This window comes from Denticeps clupeoides, chromosome 3, assembly GCF_900700375.1.
Source record: "Denticeps clupeoides chromosome 3, fDenClu1.1, whole genome shotgun sequence".
Classification (NCBI taxonomy): domain Eukaryota; kingdom Metazoa; phylum Chordata; class Actinopteri; order Clupeiformes; family Denticipitidae; genus Denticeps; species Denticeps clupeoides.
Window position 1 is genome coordinate 26,103,627 of NC_041709.1, and position 21,182 is coordinate 26,124,808.

The 21,182-nt window shown below is 43.0% G+C and overlaps 2 protein-coding genes across 3 annotated transcripts; both read left to right on the top strand.

Moving 5' to 3' along the window:
- The first annotated feature begins 737 nt into the window (after nucleotides 1-737).
- On the top strand, nucleotides 738-9,573 carry rcor3 (REST corepressor 3). The gene is made up of 12 exons (XM_028974434.1): nucleotides 738-956; nucleotides 1,040-1,096; nucleotides 1,462-1,539; nucleotides 1,635-1,687; nucleotides 1,818-1,979; nucleotides 2,106-2,230; nucleotides 2,325-2,403; nucleotides 4,023-4,241; nucleotides 5,362-5,439; nucleotides 5,520-5,577; nucleotides 6,024-6,268; nucleotides 8,656-9,573. The coding sequence occupies exons 1-12, from the start codon at nucleotides 842-844 to the stop codon at nucleotides 9,013-9,015; spliced, it is 1,629 nt and encodes a 542-aa protein (XP_028830267.1). The 5' UTR covers nucleotides 738-841; the 3' UTR covers nucleotides 9,016-9,573.
- A 1,201-nt stretch (nucleotides 9,574-10,774) lies between these two features.
- Nucleotides 10,775-20,789, top strand: traf5 (Tnf receptor-associated factor 5). 2 transcript variants are annotated; one of them, XM_028973692.1, is made up of 5 exons: nucleotides 10,775-11,133; nucleotides 13,265-13,339; nucleotides 13,763-13,882; nucleotides 14,259-14,430; nucleotides 19,897-20,789. In XM_028973692.1, exons 1-5 carry the CDS (start codon nucleotides 10,993-10,995, stop codon nucleotides 20,460-20,462), a joined length of 1,074 nt encoding a protein of 357 aa, XP_028829525.1. In that variant the 5' UTR covers nucleotides 10,775-10,992; the 3' UTR covers nucleotides 20,463-20,789. The 2 variants fall into 2 exon arrangements, with proteins under 2 accessions (XP_028829525.1, XP_028829526.1); XM_028973693.1 differs by having other exon boundaries at nucleotides 13,763-13,846.
- The last annotated feature ends 393 nt before the right edge of the window (nucleotides 20,790-21,182 follow it).

The window sequence follows — 21,182 nt, forward strand, 5'->3', positions numbered from 1 at the left end:
GTAGTCAACAATGTTGTAGTTAGTTATATTACATTTCATGGTGCTTTCTCTCCAGATGCCTGGTTAATGTATACTTTGTCCCAACTGTCTCCCTCACAGTGGTTCCACAGGGGTTGGTAGACCTAGTGGTAGCACAGTGTGTAACACTCGCCAAAGTGTGGGAAGCATTTGAATCAGTATTTAAATAATAGTGACCACTTGTTTCTCCCATCTTTTTTTTTTTTTGATGGACCTCCCCAGCGTTATTAAATCAAAAAGGTGGTAGCAGCAATTCAAGAAGTGATCATCAATGTCCTCTTGAGCACGCTTGGTACAGGCCTACAATCCCTACCGCTTTCCAGCAGGCAGTTGAATGCTGAAGCTCGGAATCATTTTAAATTCAGTGATTACAAATACTTTAAGATTGGCAGCAAACATTTTGCGAGAACGTGTGAAATTAGGGAATATTCTCTGACCAACAGGCTGGTCGAGAGAGGTGCGCCTGCTCTAAGGCGTTATCTTCAGCTTCACTGGCGCACGCACAGGCCGCAGTACAACCCACTCCGAGTCCATGACAATACCGTCCGCTTGAAGGAATAGTTCCACCCAACCTTAAATATTTCATCCAGTACACGGCAAACTATTCAGTTCGCCTAATCATTTTACATATGTAAACAATGGTAGTTTAAAAATGGATGAACAAAAGCGAAATTGTTATTGTGTTTAAAAGTTGAGTATGAATACCTGGCAGTGGCACAGTGGCACAGTTTGCGTAGCAGGGTAGTTATTGAGACAGACAGGCTAAATAAATTGCGTTTAATTACAGTTCCTGGGTATCTGCTGTTACGTTTTCTCATTTAGGATGCCAGGGATGATGGACAAGGGTTCAGAGTATTTGGGGAAGGGTCGATCTAACGGAACCAAAAGCCCATCGAATGGACATTTTTCCGACGAAAGCGGCAGTGAAGACGAGCACGGTATAGCCTCGAACAAAACTGCCTCCGCCATACGTGTTATGCATGCGGATACGTTATTAATTATTTCTTATGCTTTCTCATAGATGTTGGGATGCGTATAGGATCCGATTACCAGGCAAATATTCCCGACTATGAACCAGGTATGGCGGCTGTCGGCATTAAATGAGATGTTTGTGGTAGCCTCGGTATCAACATCGCTGCATCAGACGTGTACGCTGGTACAGCTGGCATTGGGGTTATAAACCTGTCCTGCTCTTGAGCTTGGACTATTATATTCGCGTTGATTGTATAATTAGTGTTCCAGACCACCGTCAATGCTCCAGAATAACGTCATAAACCCTGACGTAAATATGTTTTTTTACAGTTACGTACTGCACGTTACAGAAGTAAACCATCTTAACATCAAGTTGCACGTGTATAACCGTATGTTTGATGGTATTACCACATGCGTTTATATACGAGCCCAGCTCCAAGTTAATGTGCATAAATCTCTTCAATCTTTTAGGTGCTACCAAATATAACGATAAAGACACTGGAGGGATGTTAGTGTGGTCGCCATGTCATACGATTGTTGAGGCTAAATGTAAGTGGATTGTTTTTTATTCGTTGGTCTTGAATAATACCGTTGTTTGGAACAGTGCATTTATTTTCTGTGCTGTATTTGATGTGATTTTGTAGTGGATGAATACATTGCCATTGCAAAAGAAAAACATGGATACAACGTTGAGCAGGTGTGAAACATTTATTCTCATTATGTAAGTGTTTATGGTAACTGCTATAGGTAGCATTGTTGTAGGATATGCAGATTTGTACCGTAATGTTCATGCAGAACATTAATGTATCTTTAACAATTCTTCACAGGCTCTTGGGATGCTCTTCTGGCACAAACACAACGTAGAAAAGTCATTGGCAGACCTGCCCAACTTCACCCCTTTCCCAGATGAATGGACAGTGGAAGATAAAGTTCTGTTTGAACAGGCTTTCAGCTTTCATGGGAAGAGTTTCCACAGGATACAGCAAATGGTGAGCTCTGTGTATGAGTTCTCATTGCCTTGTAACATTCATTTATGCAGTTTAATTCAGTTTAATAAAGGTTGTTTTTTTTTTGTAATTCTGTATTACTTTGTTTCTTGCTATAACTTTCTGTAGTTGCCAGATAAATCCATATCCAGTCTTGTAAAGTATTACTATTCCTGGAAAAAGACCCGGTCTAGAACCAGCCTGATGGATCGGCAAGCTCGGAAGTTAGCAAACCGAAATAATCAGGATGAAAGGTAGTGTATTTGGTTTAAATGGAGACTAAGACTTTACTTTTGCATTTACTACACAATACATGTGAAAAGCTAAAACGTGACATTTTTCTTCAAGTGATGAGGAAATGGAGGAGGCCAATCCCCTTGAGGCAAATGATAGTGACTATGACCCAAACAAGGAGACCAAAAAAGAGGTAACATTTACATTTACAGCATTTATCAGACGCCCTTATCCAGAGCGACTTACAATCAGTAGTTACAGGGATAGTCCCCCCCCTGGAGCAACTTAGGGTGTCTTGCTCAGGGACACAATGGTAGTATGTGGGATTTAAACATGGATCTTCTGGTTCATAGGCCAGTGTGCTAACCACTAGGCTACTAACCATTTAATTGCTACCTTTTTTGGTTAAAGTGTCGCAGGTTTACTTTTGTATTAGCTGTGTTTTGGCATTAAGATAGTATGCTCTTGTCTCAACCAACATAAAAGTACTGTAATGGCTGGGCGCAGCGTGACTACAGGGCTCTGATCATGGAGACAGCTGCTGCTGATTAGGCATCCATGATTAGAGCCCAGTAAAACAAGGGAGAATGCAGCAGGACAACGCTGCTGCATTAATTTGGACTTGACACCTACCACATTGTTGTTTCAGTCCTTGGTAATCATACCACACGCCTTCGTGTTAGTTTCTGTTCCCCTTTGGTTTCTTTCCTTGTGCCAGGTTTTGGTTTGTTTATAATAAAGTAGCAGCCCAAACCAGAAGCGCAGAAGTATAAAGAGTAAGCAGAGGACAAAAAGACAGACGGAGAAGAGGTTGTGTGCAGAGCAGGCAACAGCAAGAAGCACTGGGGGGCCAGCTCGGGGAGCGGATAGTGAGAGTGTATGACCTGCAGGAGGGGCCATCCGTTTGATGGATGGTTCGAGCCATGGTGAGTAGCGGTGTGGAGGGCCAGCGATCCCCATGTGAGCGACGGGTTATTTGCAACCAGTAACTGCACTGCCGGGACTGCAACAGGGAACCCGCCTCGCTAGCGCTGATTGCAAACACACCCACCCTCTGCACAGACGTTCTCCCGCAGGTCACTGCGCAGCAACAGCGCCTCAGCCCACTGCAGCGAACGACTCCCTTTCCCAGCAGCCACCTGTCCCAGTTCCCCGCACATGCCTCCCAACACCACCTGGCATACCAGCAGAGTCAGCAGTGGCTGCCATCCACCACCAGCACACGCCCACCACTCCTGCAGCGCAGCGTTCCACCCCTGCAGGAAAAAAGGAGCATGACAGATGGACTCCTGCCACCCATTTCAGCCCTCCCACAGAGTCCCCAGGGTGGCAAGAGGGTCCGGCCGTGAAAGGCAGGAAGACAGGCTGTTCATTTCAATGGACACAAAAAGGGTCTGATCCCTGAGGGGTCCGGCGAAGCCCCCACACCGACGGTAGAGAGGGTGGTCCGGGACCTCCTCCCTGTCAGTCTCAGGGAGGGACAAAGGATGCCTCGCCCTGTTTTGTATGTGCCGGTCACCAGGGGCCAGAGCCGCTGCCATGCTGGAAAACATCTGGAGGGTCCAGAGGGTCAGGGTCCTCCTGGACAGGAAAGGACCCCCAGCAACAAGGCCGGAGCCCTGTGGTGGTGTTTCTGCTTGGGCTCCGAGGACTGAGCCCTTGGAGGGGGGCTCTGTCAAGGCTGGGCGCTGTTGCATGCATGGCCAGCACCAATCAGCACAAGTACATACATATAAAAAAAAACTGTAGTAATATGCGTTACTTTTTGATGTTATTAAAGCTTTTTTATTATTATTATTTCTTTTTTTTTAGAGCCATTCTGAGAGTCAGCCAGTTGGCTCCAAGATTGGACTGGGCCGGCGGGAGCACCAAACCTTGCAGCACCGCCACCACTCACAACGCTCTAAGTGCCGCCCCCCCAAGGGCATGTACCTTACTCAGGAGGATGTGGTGGCTGTGTCCTGTAGTGCCAGTGCTGCAAGCACTGTTCTGCGACAGCTGGATATGGAACTGGTATCCCTCAAGAGACAGGTAAAAGTTTGGATTTTTTTAAAGCAAAAGTTATGCAGGAATTAAGTGTCTCTTGCTGTATTCCACTATTATTTTTGCTGGAAAAGAGAAATCGGTTTTATTACTGATTTGGGATCATTTCACAAGTATCTTTATTGGGGTTTTAAAGTTAGATAAAAAATAATTAGTTCGATTAAAAAAAAAAAACAATACAATTTAACATTTCCTATTTGAAGACCAAAAATTGAGATCAGGGGATTAATAGTTCATCAATGGCTTTAAAGAGAGTGTAATAAAATGACCAAAATAGCTCAATTGAATAAAAGAAAAAATGGTCCACAAATTACACCTTTCACACATCTTTCTCATGTTCAAACATTTTGCTAAGTTTTTTATGTGTCCTGTGCAGAACATTGAATTGAATAAAAGTGTCAAATTAGAACAGAAAGAGGTTGAGTTAACCCTATCAAGAATGCATTTCCGCCACAATTCAATGCCTAATTCCCTTTCCCAACAACCAGAGATGGTAAGCAAAGTTCACTGTGGTTGAAATAATTTTATAAGTCACTGAAATAGAAAGTATTTTATCAGTAAGCAAGTCACAAGGTGATGTTAAAATTGAAGGCTTGAAATCCAAATTAGTTCCAGCTTCCAGACCCTGATCATGGACAAGACTAATGTATTTGAGGTATATTGAGAAGGATAAGAGTGTAAGGGGGATACATCATAAGGCTGATAAAGAGTTAGAATTGGGAGTTTAGCTTCCAAATAAAAGTGAGTTGGGAGTTAAGCTTCCAAATAAAAGTGAACGGGGAATGTGTCCTATTGTGGATTTTTACACCAATAGTAAAATAACAAATTGTGTAAAATTTGCTCATTGATTCACTCATTTTAACAGAATAATGTTTGCAAATAGAAAAATGTAATAGAGTGCAATAAAGAAAAAAATCAATCAAGGCAAAAATGTACCAGGGAGAAGGCATCTGTTTACTCCTCTGCTATAACTAGAAGTCCGATTTGTGATCATTTCACATCATTATTAGTGAAGAACAGATAGTGAGTTGAATGTGTAGAGACTATCCATCCCAAGGGCAATACTGGGAATTTGCTTAGTAGTGGTATTTTTGCTTTCTTTGTGCAGGTACAGAACGCCAAGCAGTTAAACAGTGGTCTGAAACAGAAACTGGAGTCTGGTGTTGATGAGTACAGACTGGTTGAGGTAAGTAATTATGGGAAAAATGTCATACACAAATCAACAACAGTTCATCAACTGAACTTCTTTCTGTCTTTCCATTCTAGTGTAATCAGAAGGTCAATGCCCGCTGGACTACAGACGAACAGCTGCTAGCTGTTCAAGGTAAATGAAACAATCCCAACTCTGTAGCAATTCAGTCTTTTCAATGAACAATCAATAGGTTGATTTCATGTAACAACTGGGTGCGAAGTTCAGGTGGAGGGCAGGAAGTAAGGTAGTGGGGATCTGCCGTCTGTAAAGATGTTTTCTGTAGTTTACAGCTGCTTTAACTGAGAACGCCTAGTCACCCACAGGGACACCACAGGGTCAAGGACACCGAAGTTGTACAATCATTCTACTTTGTAAAAGGAACATTTTAGAAATCACTGAAAGCCCAACATAACAATGAAATTCGTATCACTGTCGTTCGTATGTAGACTTCTGACAGCAACAGAAGTGAGTTCATGTTTCTGTCCTATTCTTTGTAGCGTTGGATGAAGGAAGTTAAGTTTTAAATGAACTGTATGATTGAACTGAATGATTTTAAGCTAATCATAATTTCCTGACAGGTGTTCGTAAGTATGGCAAGGACTTTCAAGCCATCGCTGATGTCATCGGCAACAAGACGGTTGGGCAGGTGAAGAACTTCTTTGTGAATTATCGCCGACGCTTCAACTTAGAGGAGGTGCTTCAAGAATGGGAAGCAGAACAGGGAACTCATGCAACCAACGGTGACAGTATCACATCCAGTGAGGATGCAAAGAACAATTCCAACCCTACCTCAGGGAAGAGCACAGATGAAGAGGAGGAAGAGGTACAATCAAATTATCTTACACTACGGTGACCTCCATACATCAGTCACACATGGGTGGTGGGTCTGGATAGAGTTTATGGATTTGAACAAGTTTTTTTGTTTTTTTTACTTTGTTTATTGGAATTATATTATGAGCAATAACAATATTCACAAGATGTTACTTAAGAGAACAGCTCAAAGAATCCCCAATAATTAAAAATAAATAAATAAAACAAAAACAAACAAAAGTAGAAGAAGAATATATATATATATATATATATATCGCCCTGTCACGTTCCTAAGTCTAGGGTCTAAGAAACGTGACAAGGGTGTGGAGAGGAGGAGGTCCACTGTTACACACACAAACAAACAAAGCATACAAACAGTGCTTTTATTTATAGGTTGCTAACAGGTACAATAAAACAGCGGACTCAGGACAGCAATCCAACATTAAAACAGCCAAAAGGAAGGGATGGTCCAACAGGGATAACTCAAAACACGCATAAGTTAACAAAAGGGCACATAAAGCTATCACACAAATCAACAAGAAACACGAATGAGATCCCCATCGGAGCTCCTTGCAGATCTCCGTGGACCCTGGGGACCTCCCGAAAGAGTAAGGGCCTAGCAGACCCTGGGGACCTCCTGAACACCATCCAAATTCTCTTTATATAGGTGGAGGTGACCAATGGCAGATGGTTGGTGGAGCTGGAAGGCTTCAAATCCTCTCACAAAGTCAACCTAAAAGAGACAGGACTCAAAAACACAGCCAGACACACAACACGTGGGAGCATATGTCCAGGGATGTAACACGCCCCCACAATCAACCTATCCAAAAAGTCTTACTCGTTATTTCGTTAGACTGGGAAGGATATCTTGTATCCAGTGAATTTGGCTGTGAGGTTTAGACGATTTCCATTATGTCGTAATTAATCTTCTCACCAGTAAGGTAGAAAAGGCTAGCATGTCCCTTTGATGGGCAGACAGCGAAGGAGGTGAGGAAAAGACCCCAAACAATGCCCCAAACAGGTTTTTTTTTTTCCCCACAACATATCAAATATCTCAGTCCAGTACTGGTGTGAAGAAGGGCAAAACCAGAACATATGAATAATATTAGCAGAGGACTGCTGACATCGGTCTCACAATGGACTGATGCCCCCACCTTAGTGTAATATGAACGGTGTAAGATTTTAAACTGTATGAGACCAAGTCTAGCACAAATAAGATTATCCATGAACTCGCAGCAGAACCTCCTCCCTAATGTCATCAGGAATTTCCTGTCCCAAATCCTCCTCCCAAAGTGTCTTCAGAGGGGCTAGTGAATTAGCGCATAAATTAAAAATTTGATTATAAATATAAGAAACCAAACCTTTCAGAGATGGAGTTGGTTTAAGAAGGTCATCTAAAACAGAGTCTGGGGGTAGATAGGGAAATGTGGAAAAAAGTATGATGAGCAAAGCTACGCACCTGCAAGTATCTAAAGAAATGATGCTGAGGAAGAGAATATTTATGAAGCAGTTGTGAGAAAGAGGCAAAGACATCGTCTATGTGTATAGGTCTTTAAAAGAGTGAATGCCAGCTTTTGACCATATAGAGAACAGATCATCAACCAAAGAAAAAATTGCAACGACTATGACTCTGTTACTGTCAGGATTGCTGCAGGAAGACGACCAATTTGGTGTGACCAACCGTTCGGATATTACAGATATTCCTATACACAAGTGACACATTCCAATGGGCCAACCATTTACAAATGAATGAGAGCCAATTGTCAGTGATTGAGTTCTTAGTTTCAAATCAAGGGACCATTTGGCCTACCTCTGGTAGGGCTGAGGGGGTCAGAAAAACCTGGGAGTTCTAGTGTTAAAAGCCCAAACCCAACATTATTGTGGTGGTGGATGCCGGCCAACATGACCACCAACATTGTTTATACATTTTTACGTCATTTTTTTTCCCACACCTCAGACTAGCGTCCGCTTTATCGCCTATATTGGTGCATCTAGGGTGTTTGTGCTGGGTGCACCTAAGAATAAAAAGGTGCACCAGTGCAAAAAGTTAGTCTAGAGCACCATCAATTCTTAGGCAATTTGTGGTCCATTGTTTGTTATATCTGTAGTCAATACTCAAAAACTGTTATAGGCTTACCTCACTCATTTATTTATATATGATTTTTTTTTTTTTTTACTTTGCCATGGAAAACTTTACTATTACAATTACATCTTTTGTTTAAGCAGTGTATTAAGCATAATCGCACTGCATAAATCACATGTACTTTCTTCAAAACATCATCATTTGACCGTGTTTACTTTCAAACAAACTTGTCTTAGTTCAGGGATCATATTCTGTTAGTAAATTTCTTGATTAAATGTACTGACTTCTTCACTGATCTCTTTTTCTTGCTCTCTCAGGGTCAGGTGATTCCTGCCTCTGGTCCATCTCCTATTGCTCAAACCATGTCAGCTCAGTCCCCAATCAGTGGCAGCACCTCCCTGAACCAGCCCCCTCCTCTGCTCCGCCCATCTCTTCCTGCCACGCCAGCTCTCCACAGGCAACCTCCTCCCCTCCAGCAGCAAGCTCGCTTCCTGCAGCCACGCCCATCCTTCAACCAGCCACCACCCCTTATTCGGCCATCAAACCCCTTGCCACCTCGCCTCAATCCCCGGCCCGCTGTCCCCACTCCTTCACTCACTGTTGGTGCTGCTATTGGTCAACAGCCACCCACTCTGATGGGCATCCAGCCTGAGACCCCCTCCCCCTCGATGCACTAAGCATGTGTGGCGTTCCCTTAACAACCATGCTGCCAACAGGCTAGCTAATTCAACCCGTCCGGCTTTTTATGACATGAAATTCAGATTGGGAGGCCAGTGCTGGTTTTAAGGTAAAGAATATTGTGATCAGACGTAACCTTAAAGGTAATGTAATGTATATTAGTTTACAGATGTTTTAATTTTTTTATTTATTTAAATATATTAATGTAATTATTAAACCAATGGTTTTTGCTATTTATAACATAAAAATGCTTATTGTCTGGCCCATTACTGAAATTGTGTAGATTCTGCTGTTAAGGTGATCAAAACAAAAACTGTTTTGTTACACACTTGTTACAGGTGATTTGTGATTTTTTTTTTATGTCATATATACAGGTATTTATTTATTTTTATACTTGGTGCTATGAACTTCTAAGTGATTTGTTAGAGACCTGACATAAACTGGCAAAGTGCTCTTACAAAGGACCGTTTTTTTGTTACTTGTTCCTGTTGTTTTGTGTTTAATTGTGTTTGTGTTGGTTGTAAAGACTAATGTCCCCATTACATGAATAGAAAAATGCATTTTGTTCAGATACATTTATTGAATGGTATTTTGCCTGTTGAATAAGCTATTGGGGAATAGGTGAAGGCTGTCAGTTCCTATTCCATGTTATAATGATTATATAATTATAATAGTTTAAAAGGCACTGTATTTTGTGGGTAATTTATGTAAAATTGATTCCTCCTTGTCTCACTGTGGAACTTGCAGCATCTACAGAGTTTTAATCCTAAATGATACAGAGAAGATCATTTGTCGTTATAATTTTCTGTCTCGGTATATCACAATTCAAAATCGAATAACGAAAGACGTTACCTTGACAAAAGCTGTTTTCTTGTCGCCATAACTTCTTTAGTCAAGATAACAGCATAGTTTTTCTGTAAATTAATCTGTTCAGTCTGAGATTTAATGGATTTAATAAAATGTACCCGTACTTGGACACTAATGGGTACACTAATATTTCAGAGATAAAGGTTATGCATTCATCCATTTCTTGAGTTCTTGTTAAATATGTCTTGGTTGATTTTGTGACTGCAATTTTTGTTTTTGGCTGTAATGGCTCATTAGTGGCATGATGTGCTGATGTGCATGACTGTGACCAAAAAAACTAATCTGTTCCTACTGTGAAGTCTTATGAACACAAATCGAATTCAAGAATATAAAACAGAAAAGGGGACTTTACTGTCCTGCCTTAACTATTTTCATAAATAAACCGTGTTCTATTCTGTTGCAGTTTAGTTGCTGTCAGACAAGCAGAAGGTTTTGCTCTCCAGTTAATAAAAAAAACAAAAACGATATTCATTTGCCTTATTTCTTCCTGTTTGCTTTTCATATCCCATGTTATTTGTGCAAAACTCTGTGCTTATTTAGTGCTAATGTATAACAATATTTTTCCAACACTTTATATATATTTTTCGTGCAGTTATGTGGATTTAAATTTGCTTTGCACGTTAGCTGCAGCCCAAACATTACATTCAGGTAAGAGTGAGATTTATATTTTCAAATATTAGAGGCTAATAATATACATTCTGTTCTGGTATATATATATATATATATTTTTTTTTTTTTTGGCCTAACTCCTGTACAGAGTCTGCATGTTTAAAAGTGAAATGCTGGTGTAATACGTGCGTGCTGACATTTCTTCCCGAGAACGCATTAAAAGAGAAGAGCGCAGAAACGGCGAGCTGTGTGTGTGTGTGTGTGTGTGTGTGGGGTGTGAATTTTACTCGCGTGTGACCGCCATGTCCAGCCTGAGGCGCCGGCGGAGGTAGGAGCCTTCCGGGTTCTTACCGCGACAAACCGAAACTCGACGTCCATTTTTAACCGTCTTCCTCATAATAAAGAGCAGTTCGCGTTTTGTACGTCACTTTTGACGGGGGAATCCCCGCGGGCGCCGTCCGGAACCGCATGGCGGCGGGCTCAGGTGCGGCCGGGACAGGATGCGGACGCGTCTTCTGTCCCCTCTCGTAAGGAAGCCCGCGTTCACCGCGTCCGCTGAAGCGGGGACAGGTCGCCAAATCGCCAGACTTTACTCTGCTGGGAGAACCCTACACGACAACCTTCCGATCCAATTTGATCAGGTACGCGCATTTTTTAACTATTAAATAAACCCGGTTTGTTCCAATCGTCACACGTTCGCTGGCGACTGTAGGTTTTTCAAGACAAGCGCTGGGAAAGGCAGCTGATGAATATGGAGGTTTACTGCACCAATGCACCAGACTGTCCACACAGGACCACACGGTGTCATCTGCAGGTCCGCGATCATTTTATAACTAGACAAGGGAAGTTTGTGAACAAACTTCGATTTTGGCTTGGAAAGCCGTAAAAAGCCGTAAAAAGGTTAAAAGAGAAAAAAGTAAAAAGAGAAAAAAAGCCGTGGTTTTTGCTGAATGGTGTTGTCTGTTGACTGGCAAAAATGTTTGGGCTATTTGTGAGTTACTGGGGGCGTGGCCACTTTTGGATGCGTGGTTTATCAGGGGGTGTGGCCTCCCATGTGGGATGTTGTTTGTTGACCTGCAAAGTTAATTTGGACATTTTTAGTGTCTGGGGGCGTGTTTTTGTTAAAAGGGGCGTGGTGTGCAAGGGGGTGTGGCCTCTAATTGAAGGATGTTGCTTGTTGACCTGCAAAGTTAATTTGGTTAATTTTAGTTTCTAGGGGCGTGTTTTTGTTAAAAGGGGCGCGGTGTATAAGGGGGTGTGGCCTGTAATTGGGGGATGTTGCTTGTTGACCAGCAAAGTGAATTTGGTAATTGTTTTTTTGGTGGGGCGTTGTTTTTGTGTAAGGGGCGTGGTTGTTGTCAGGGGCGTGGTCTAGAAAATTAGGCGGGACCCCGATGAAGGTGTGTACCAAGTTTCATGTCAATATGTTCAAGTGTGTTGATGTGAGAAAGGGTTAAAGTTCCCATTATAAGTGAATGGGGAGAATTTGGGGCTCAATGGGAGGAGTGTGGGCGTGGCCACTGGGGAAAAAAGGGGTGCAACGGAAAGAGGGGGTCATGGAGATGCTGGATGTTGAGTTTCGGGTGTGTAGAGTTAAATTTGTGGATGTGAGAGCTTGTCAAAAAGTGCTCCAATGTTAAGTCAATGGGAAAAATGGGTCAGAAAACTGTGTGGCAGGTGGGCGGAACCACGTATCCCTTAGAAAAACACAAGCACACCCCACGGCCATATGCCGGATACATGTGTGAAGTTTGGAGGATGTAGGGTGACAACTGTAGGAGGAGATGCATCTAGAAAAACGTCAGTAGAATAAGAATAAGAAGAAGTGGAAGAACAAGATTTTGGCTTTCCAAGCCAAAATAATGATCAATATGTACAACAAATACGTCAAGATTAAACATCAGCTGGACAATTTAAGCCATTTATTACAAAACTACAAGTAAAATATATTTTATTCACTCGAATGTTATGGAGGAACATCTAGCATCTTGTGAATACGAGTGCAGTGCTCCAACCCGGGCTGTACCGAAGTCATGATGCATCCACAGAGTACCTGTACGTTCCATGTAGAACCCTGTCGTCACTGTGAAAAGCCCCTTTCTCTTGGCCAACTAAAGGTCAGAACATCATTTGCAAACAAACTACATGTGTAGAGATGGAGGTTGAATTTCCAAACAAATGTCCATAGAAACAGATGAATACATAGAAACAAGGTCTGACTTCTTAGTCACTGTAAATACTGACCGCCTGGTGCATGAAGACAATTTCTCCAGATATGAATATGTTTTCAGCATGCTGTTGAATCTTTTACTAAAGTTTAATGTTTTCATCTTAAATTAACATATTGGAAGACATGTTCCATAGTCGTATGAAATTCAGAAAAATGATTACTGTGTATTAAGCCATAAAACAGCTGAGGAGAAAAGACTGGTTGAAGAACTGCCCAACAAGAGAAATGGAAAGGTCACGTGGTACTGATGAGTCCAATTTGAATAAATTTACATTTGTGGCATGTACCATACACTCTTCTCCAGAGTGCCTTACAGTCAGTAGTTACAGGGACAGTCCCCCTGGAGGCACTCAGGGTTAAGTGTCTTTAAGGGACACAATGGTAGTAAGTGGGGTTTGAACCTGAGACTTCTAGAGTGTCTTACCAACCCTTTCACAACTGAGTGAAAGTATGGTGTAATAAAAGCTAGAGCACCTTTTTGGCAGAACAGTGTACAGCAATTTCTTCTGTCATCCTTACTCTGAATTTCATTAATTCCACAGATATGGGATCATTCACTTGTCTGCCCAGAAATGGAAATCGACTGTACTTACAGGAAGTATGGTTGTCCAGTTAAGGTGGGTAAATATTTGATATTGGATTTAGAAATTGTCATTCTGCTGCAATATGATGTAAAACCACCGCTGTCTTTGTATTTTGTTTTGGGTTATTGAGGGATTTATCATTTAAGTCCTTTAACTGGCATCATTGATCATGATATGGTTGAAATATTAATATTTTACTTAAAAATAAGTAACCTGTCATTATAGGATAAAATAAGTAGAATTAAGCAGCATGAACACACTGAATTCAACTACCATGTGCTTCTTGTTTTGGAGAGCAACACAAATCTTGGGAAACTGGTAGGATGGATTGTGGTACAATTTGAAATGTAATAGACTTAATAATTGCAGTTAATAAAGCCAAGTAAATTAAATGTTAAATCTTGCCTGAGATTTTTTCCTAGTCAGTTATTTCACTGTCTTCGTTTTCTGTAAAAGGTGGAGGATTTTCAGAAGGATCTGACCGACAGACCGCGTGAACAGCAGGACAGGGGCATGCTGGTCAGGACACTGGACAGAGAGGTCAGCGGTTGTGACCACACACTTTCAGCTCTGCAGGTTGGGAATTCACCTTACTCAGAATTTCTTTAATCTGGACAGTACAAATAGGCAGCAGTAAGACCTGTATGGGAAAACTTTGAATTTCTTTCGGAATAACATTTGGATCTTAAATTTTTAATGTTTTAATCTGATTAAGAATGTCCTTCTAATAGATGTTGTTCAGTACATTATTTTATATTGTTTGTTGCCCCAGTTCGTACTTTTATGTCCATTCATACAGTAACCCCTTGTACTGTTCATGATTATGAATGTTTCTCTGTAGCATAACATATAATATTAACTCTGTATTTATGCATCTGTGTGTTTGTGTGTGTGTGTGTGTGTGTGTGTGTGTGTGTGTGTGTGCGCATGAATACCAACGTGCACATATCAGCACTCTCTGGAAGAACAAAGAGAGTGTGCGTCCAGTGTGCAGCAGCAACTTCAAGGTCTGAGATGTGTGTTGGGGGCGGATCTGAGCCAGAAACGGCTGCAGGGTCTCAGGGCATCAGTAGAGTCCCTCAAGGAGCAGGTGGACGAATCAGAGGCCCTCAGAACAAGGCTTGGTAAAACTTGGATTTTTATTCATTTTCATTAATTAACCACAAAATATTATTTTAATTATTGAAAATATAATTAAAAATATAAAAATGTTCATGAGTACACCCTCCAAAAATAAGTATGCCATTTAGAATTCCATTAAAACAGTAGCATAGACCTATTGAACTACTGGCAAATAGGCAATTTTACTTCTTGCTCTTTTTCGATTGTTTTCCACGTACAAAATGACATTACAAAATGACATTAATCCATTCGTAGTGTTCACTGTACATACAGTGGAGGAAATAATTATTTGACCCCTCGCTGATTTTGTAAGTTTGTCCAATGACAAAGAAATGAAAAGTCTCAGAACAGTATCATTTTAATGGTAGGTTTATTTTAACAGTTACAGATAGCACATCAAAAGGAAAATTGAAGAAATAACTTTAAATAAAAGATAGAGACTGATTTGCATTTCATTGAGTGAAATAAGTATTTGAACCCTCTAACAAAAAAAGACTTAATACTTAGTGGCAAAACCCTTGCTTGCAAGCACAGAGGTCAAACGTTTCTTGTAGTTGATGACCAAGTTTGCACACATTTTAGGAGGAATTTTGGTCCATTCCTCTTTGCAGATCATCTCTAAATCACTAATGTTTCGAGGCTGTCTCTGTGCAACTTTGAGCTTCAGCTCCCTCCATAGGTTTTCTATTGACTAGGAGACTGACTAGGCCACTCCATGACCTTCTTCTTGATCCACTCCTTTGTTGCCTTTGCTGTATGTTTTGGGTCATTGTCGTGTTGGAACACCCATCCACGACCCATTTTCAATTTCCTGGCAGAGGGAAGGAGGTTGACACTCAGGATTTTCCGATACATGGCTCCGTCCATTTTCCCGTTGATGCGGTGAAGTTGTCCTGTGCCCTTAGCAGAAAAACAAAATGTTTCCACCTCCATGCTTGCCAGTGGGGATGGTGTTTTGGGGGTCATAGGCAGAATTTTCTTCCTCCAAACACGGCGAGTTGAGTTAATGCCAATGACCTCAATTTTGGTCTCATCTGACCACAGCACCTTCTCCCAGTCACTCTCTGAATCATTCAGGTGTTCATTGGCAAACTTCAGACGGGCCTGCACATGTGCCTTCTTGAGCAGGGGGACCTTGCGAGCACTGCAGGATTTGAATCCATTGCGGTGTAATGTGTTTCCAATGGTTTTCTTGGTGACTGTGGTCCCAGCCACTTTGATGTCATTAACTAACTCCTCCCGTGTAGTTTTAGGATGATTTCTTACCTTTCTCAGAATTATTGAGACCCCACGAGGTGAGGTCTTGCGTGGAGCCCCAGACCAAGGTCGATTGATGATCATTTTGTGCTCCTTCCATTTTCTAACAATTGCAGCAACAGTTGTCACCTTCTCTCCCAGCATCTTGCTAATGGTTTTGTATCCCATTCCCGCCTTGTGCAGGTCTACAATTTTGTCTCTGACATCCTTGGACAGCTCTTTGGTCTTTCTCATGTTGGAGAGTTTGGAGTCTGCCTGATAGATTCTGTGGACAGGTGTCTTTTATACAGGTGACTAGTTAAGACAGGTGTCATTAATGAGGGTGACTAATTGAGTAGGAGTGTCTAACCACTCTGTGTTAACCAGAACTCTTAATGGTTGGTAGGGGTTCAAATACTTATTTCACTCAATGAAATGCAAATCAGTTAAAGTTATTTTTTCAATTTTCCTTCTGATGTGCTATCTGTCACTGTTAAAATAAACCTACCATTAAAATGATACTGTTCTGAATCTTTTCATTTCTTTGTCATTGGACAAACGTACAAAATCAGCGAGGGGTCTAATAATTATTTCCTCCACTGTAGGACAAAATGCAAACAGAAAAAAATAACTAAAATAAAGATTACAGTTTCAATTGTTATGTTGCATCAAAACGTATAAAGCAGTCATTGTACATATCATTTAAATGAATATATTATATCCATTTTATAATTTTTTTCCTCAAAACTGTCCTTTTTACCAAAATATGTGAGTTAATTTTTCCCGTACAATATTATACCACAGACTGACTGTGGGAGGTTCACTCTTTCTTGCTCTGCTCATTCATTTATGAGATATGCCCTAGATATACTGCGGTTTATAAATTAGGTATGCCTAATGTATAAACCTCTTCCTCCACTTATCCGTGTCCGGGTCGCGGGGGTAGCATCCCAAGTAGGGAATCCCAGACAGCCCTCTACCCAGCAACCTCCACCAGCTCCTCCAGCAGGACCCCCAGGCGTTCCCAGACCAGACTGGAGATATAATTTCTCCAGCGAGTCCTGGGTCGACCCGGGTGGCCTCCTGCCAACAGGACATGCCCAAAAACCCTCGATATGGAGGAGCAGCAGGTCTACTCTGAGTCCCTCCCGAATGTCCGAGCTCCTCACCCTATCTCTAAGGCTGTGCCCGGCCACCCTATGGAGGAAACTAATTTAGGCTTGTATCCACAATCTCGTTCTTTTGGTCATTACCCAAATCTAATGACCATAGGTGAGGATTGGGACGTAGATTGACTGGTAAATCGAGAGCCTTGCTTTCTGGTTCAGCTTCCTCTTCACCACGACAGATCACTTCAGCGTCCACATCAACAGCGGACGCTGCCCCAATCCACCTGTATATCTCCTTCTCCCTTCTTCCCTCACTCATGAACAAGACCCCGAGATACTTCAGCTCCTCCACTTGAGGCAGGACCTCTCTCCCGACCCGGAGTTGGCAAACCACCCTTTTCCGGTCGAGAACCATGGTCTCAGATTTGGAGCTGCTGATCCTCATCCCAGCCGCTTCACACTCGGCTGCGAACCTACCCAGCAAGAGCTGAAGACCAGAGACTGATGAAGCTATTAAGACCACATCATCTGCATAGGTTATGAACAGAACTGGTGACAAAGGGCAGCCCTGGCGGAGTCCAACCCTCACTGGGAACAGGTCCGACTTACTGCCGTCTATGTGGACCAAACTCACACTCCTCTGGCACAGGGACTGAATGGCGCTTAACAAAAGGCCATCCACCCCATACTCCTGGAGTGCCCCCCATAGGATTCCTCTGGGGACACGGTCATAAGCCTTCTCCAAATCCCCAAAACACATGTGGATTGGTTGGGCAAACTCCCTTGTAAAGAGCCAGTCCACAGTTCCACGGCCAGGACGAAAACCATATTGCTCCTCCTCAATCCAAGATTCAACTATCGACTAGACCCTCCTCTCCAGTACTTTGGAGTCCCCCTTCTTAAAAATGGGGACCACCACCCCAGTCTGCTGCTCCACCGGAACTGCCCCCAATGTCCACACAATGTTGCAGAGACGTGTCAACCATTACAGCCCTACAACATCAATAACCATGAGATACCCAGGACGGATCTCATCCACCCCTGGGGCTCCGCTGCTGTGTAGCTGTTTGACTACCTCAGCAACTTCTGCCCCTGAGATTGTACAGTCCATACCCAGGTATCGGTGATTGCCTTGGCGACTGCCATTGCTGCACATAGTTTGGCCGTCCGGTACCTGTCTGGTGCTTCTGGAGACCCACAGACCAGCCATGTCCCATAGGCCTCCTTCTTCAGCCTGATGGCTCCCCTAACCTCTGGTATCGACCAGTGGGTACGGGGGTTACCGCCATGACTGGCACCAGACACCTTGCAACCACAGCTAGCAACATCCGCCTGAACAATCGCAGAGGGGAACAAGGTCCATTCTGACTGCTCTCGGGACACGGTCAAAGCTCTGCCGGAGGTGGTAATTGAAGACCATCTTGACCGGTTCTTCTGCCAGGCGTTCCCAGCAGACCCTCTCTATACGATTGGGTCTGCCAGGCCTCCGTGGCATTTTCCCCTGCCTTCTGATCTAACTCAAAACTAGGTGGTGATCAGTTGACAGCTCCGCTCCTCTCTTCACCCGAGTGTCCAAAACATATGGCCGCAGGTCAGATGATATGACTACAAAGTCAGTCATCGACCTGTGACCTAGGCTGCCCTGGTACCAAGTGTACCAGTGGGCATCCTTATGTTTGAACATGGTGTTCGTTATGGCCAAACTGCGGCTTGCACAGAAGTCCAATAATGAAACACCACTTGAGTTTAGATCTGGCGGGCTGTTCCTCCCAATCACGTCCCTCCAGCTCATGCTGTCATTACCCACATGAGTGCTGAAGTCCCCCAGTGGGACAATGGAGTCCCCAGTCAGATGACTCATCCCAAAAAGGGTGGGTATTCTGAGCTGTTAGGGTGGGTATTCTGAGCTGCAAACAACAGTCAGGACCCATTCCTTGGGCGAAAGCGCAAGGAAGCTATCCTCTCATCCCCCAGGGTAAACCCCAACAAACAGGCTGAGAGTCTTGGGGCTAACAATAAGCCAACCCTCCAGCAAAGGAGAGTGTCCAACCTCTCTCAAGGACTTGAGTTCCAGAGCCGATGCTATGTGTCGAGGTGTCGACTATATCTGGCTGGTACCTATCAACCTCTTCCACAAGCTCCAGCTCCTTCCCCGCCAGAGAGGTGATGTTCCATGTCCCAATAGCCAGTTTCCTTGCCCGGGGATCGAACCGCCAAAGGTCCCGCCTCGTTCTGCCACCCGATCCACATTGCACCGGACCCTTCATGTTCCTCCTGCAGGTGGTGGGTCCACAGTTGGATGAACCCATTTATCCGGTTCGGGCTGGGCCCGGCCAGGCCCCAACCAGGCGCTCGCTCATGGGCCCCAACCCCAGGCCAGGCTCCAGAACTGGCTCCAGGCCGGGTATACTGAGTGTTTGTTGTTTTTTCCATGAAATGTCTTCTGAACCGTTCTTTGTCATGCCCTTTACCTATTTGTCATGGGAAGCCCTACCAGGGGCACCAAGTGCCCCAGACATCATAGCTCCTAGGATCATTAGGGCTCTCAAACTCCTCCACCACAATAAGGTGTCGGTTCAAGGAGGAGTCATACTGGAACACCTTTCCCAAAACTGTATGTACTTTCCTTTATTCTTTCACAGGTTCGAAACACATGGACATGTTGTGCTTTTAAATGTCCACAAAGTCTCCAACTAGTTTGTTGTACTAAATAGTTTCATTGACTATTGGTATTCCAATTAAATTCCTACCATTTTTTCCGATACGGCCATCTCATACCACTGCTCTTCAGTAATTGCCTACCTGCTTTTACATAGTGTCGAGATTGGTTTATGCAATTTTTACATCTAATATGAATATTAATTATTGATGGTCATCCACTGTTAATTCCAAAATTTCCTTGTGTTCGACTAGACGGTATGCCTGCCACACTTTGAGAAGTCTATACAAATACATTTTTTGCGACCAAAAAGACTGTCCTTGTCAAGCTGAGGAATCATATAATAATTTCAATATGAATAATTTCATATTGAGCTATGCATTTTCTATGGATTTAGGGATGTTTTTAGCTTTTCAGTGTTGGGCATAATGATTTGTGTGTTTTTCCTGTGTGTCTTTGTATAGGAATGCTGGAGCAAACCTACCAGAATCACTCTCAACTTCTGTCTCTCCACAAGGAGCAGCTACGGAGCAACGATAAGCGTTTCCACCACCTGGAGTCCACTTCCTACAATGGCAACCTCATATGGAAGATTCCGGAGTACTGCCAAAGGAAAGAGTCTGGCAGGCCTGTCAGCGCACCCCCCTTCTACACCAGTCGCTGTGGATACAAGCTGAGTGCCCGAGCTCACCTGGGTGGAGATGGGCCTGGACACGGAAGCCACCTTTCCCTGTATGTGTTGCTGATGCGGGGTGATTTCGATTCTTTGCTCCCCTGGCCATTTCAGCAACTGGTTACCCTGTCCGTCCTGGACCAGAGTGTAGCAAGGAACCACATCAGCATGAGCTTTAGTCCTGATACGGAGAACAGCAGCTTCCACCGGCCTAGAACGGACACCAACAAAGCCTCAGGATATCACCTCTTTGTTTCTCATGCTAATCTAGAGGCACCAAAGAATGCAGTGTATATTCGGGACGACACATTGTTCATCAGAGTCAAGGTGGACACAACAGGACTTGAACATTTGTAGGGTTTCAGTAAACTGCTGTTGGATGTTTTTTTAAGGATGTCTTTTTAGCTTTATGAAAATAAAGAATAGTAAAATCCTAAATTTAGCTCTGTGTATTTCACTACTCTGTGTTTAGGCGTTTTCTCAGCAATTCTAGCAGTACTCCAGTAATCCTAAAAAGGAGAAAATCAGTCCATACCTCTCCTTTCTGACGTGTTGAGGCCAAGTCAGCATCTACATCTGGGTGTTGGCGTTTAGGTGTGTTAATGATTAGTAGCGTTACATTTAGTAGTATTACTTGATGTCTTATATGGATAGAATATAGTTCTGCTGGAAAGATCTTGTGTTCTGGCTCTCACGTGGCTGTTATTTTAGAAAATTGTCGAAGCACACGACATCCCTGATGACGGTAGGTCACATTGCAAGAAATGTGTTGACAGATCCTCCAAAGCACCTTTTGTATGTGTGTTCTGTTGTCTTTTGCATGCTGATGGAGGACTAAATGAATTTGTCATCTGTGTCATCTCATATCTGGAGCTCAGTTAATTAGGAACTTTATAGTTTCGACACATTCACATCAACTCAGGTGTCTTGCAAAGTCCATGCCTTAACAGGCTGAAGCCGATTTGGTGGCATGAGAGGGGACTCATGCTGTGACTCTTTGGTACAAATGAGACAGCTGCAAAAATACCCACATCACTGAAGCCAAAGAAATATGACACGCATTCAGGCATTGTGTGG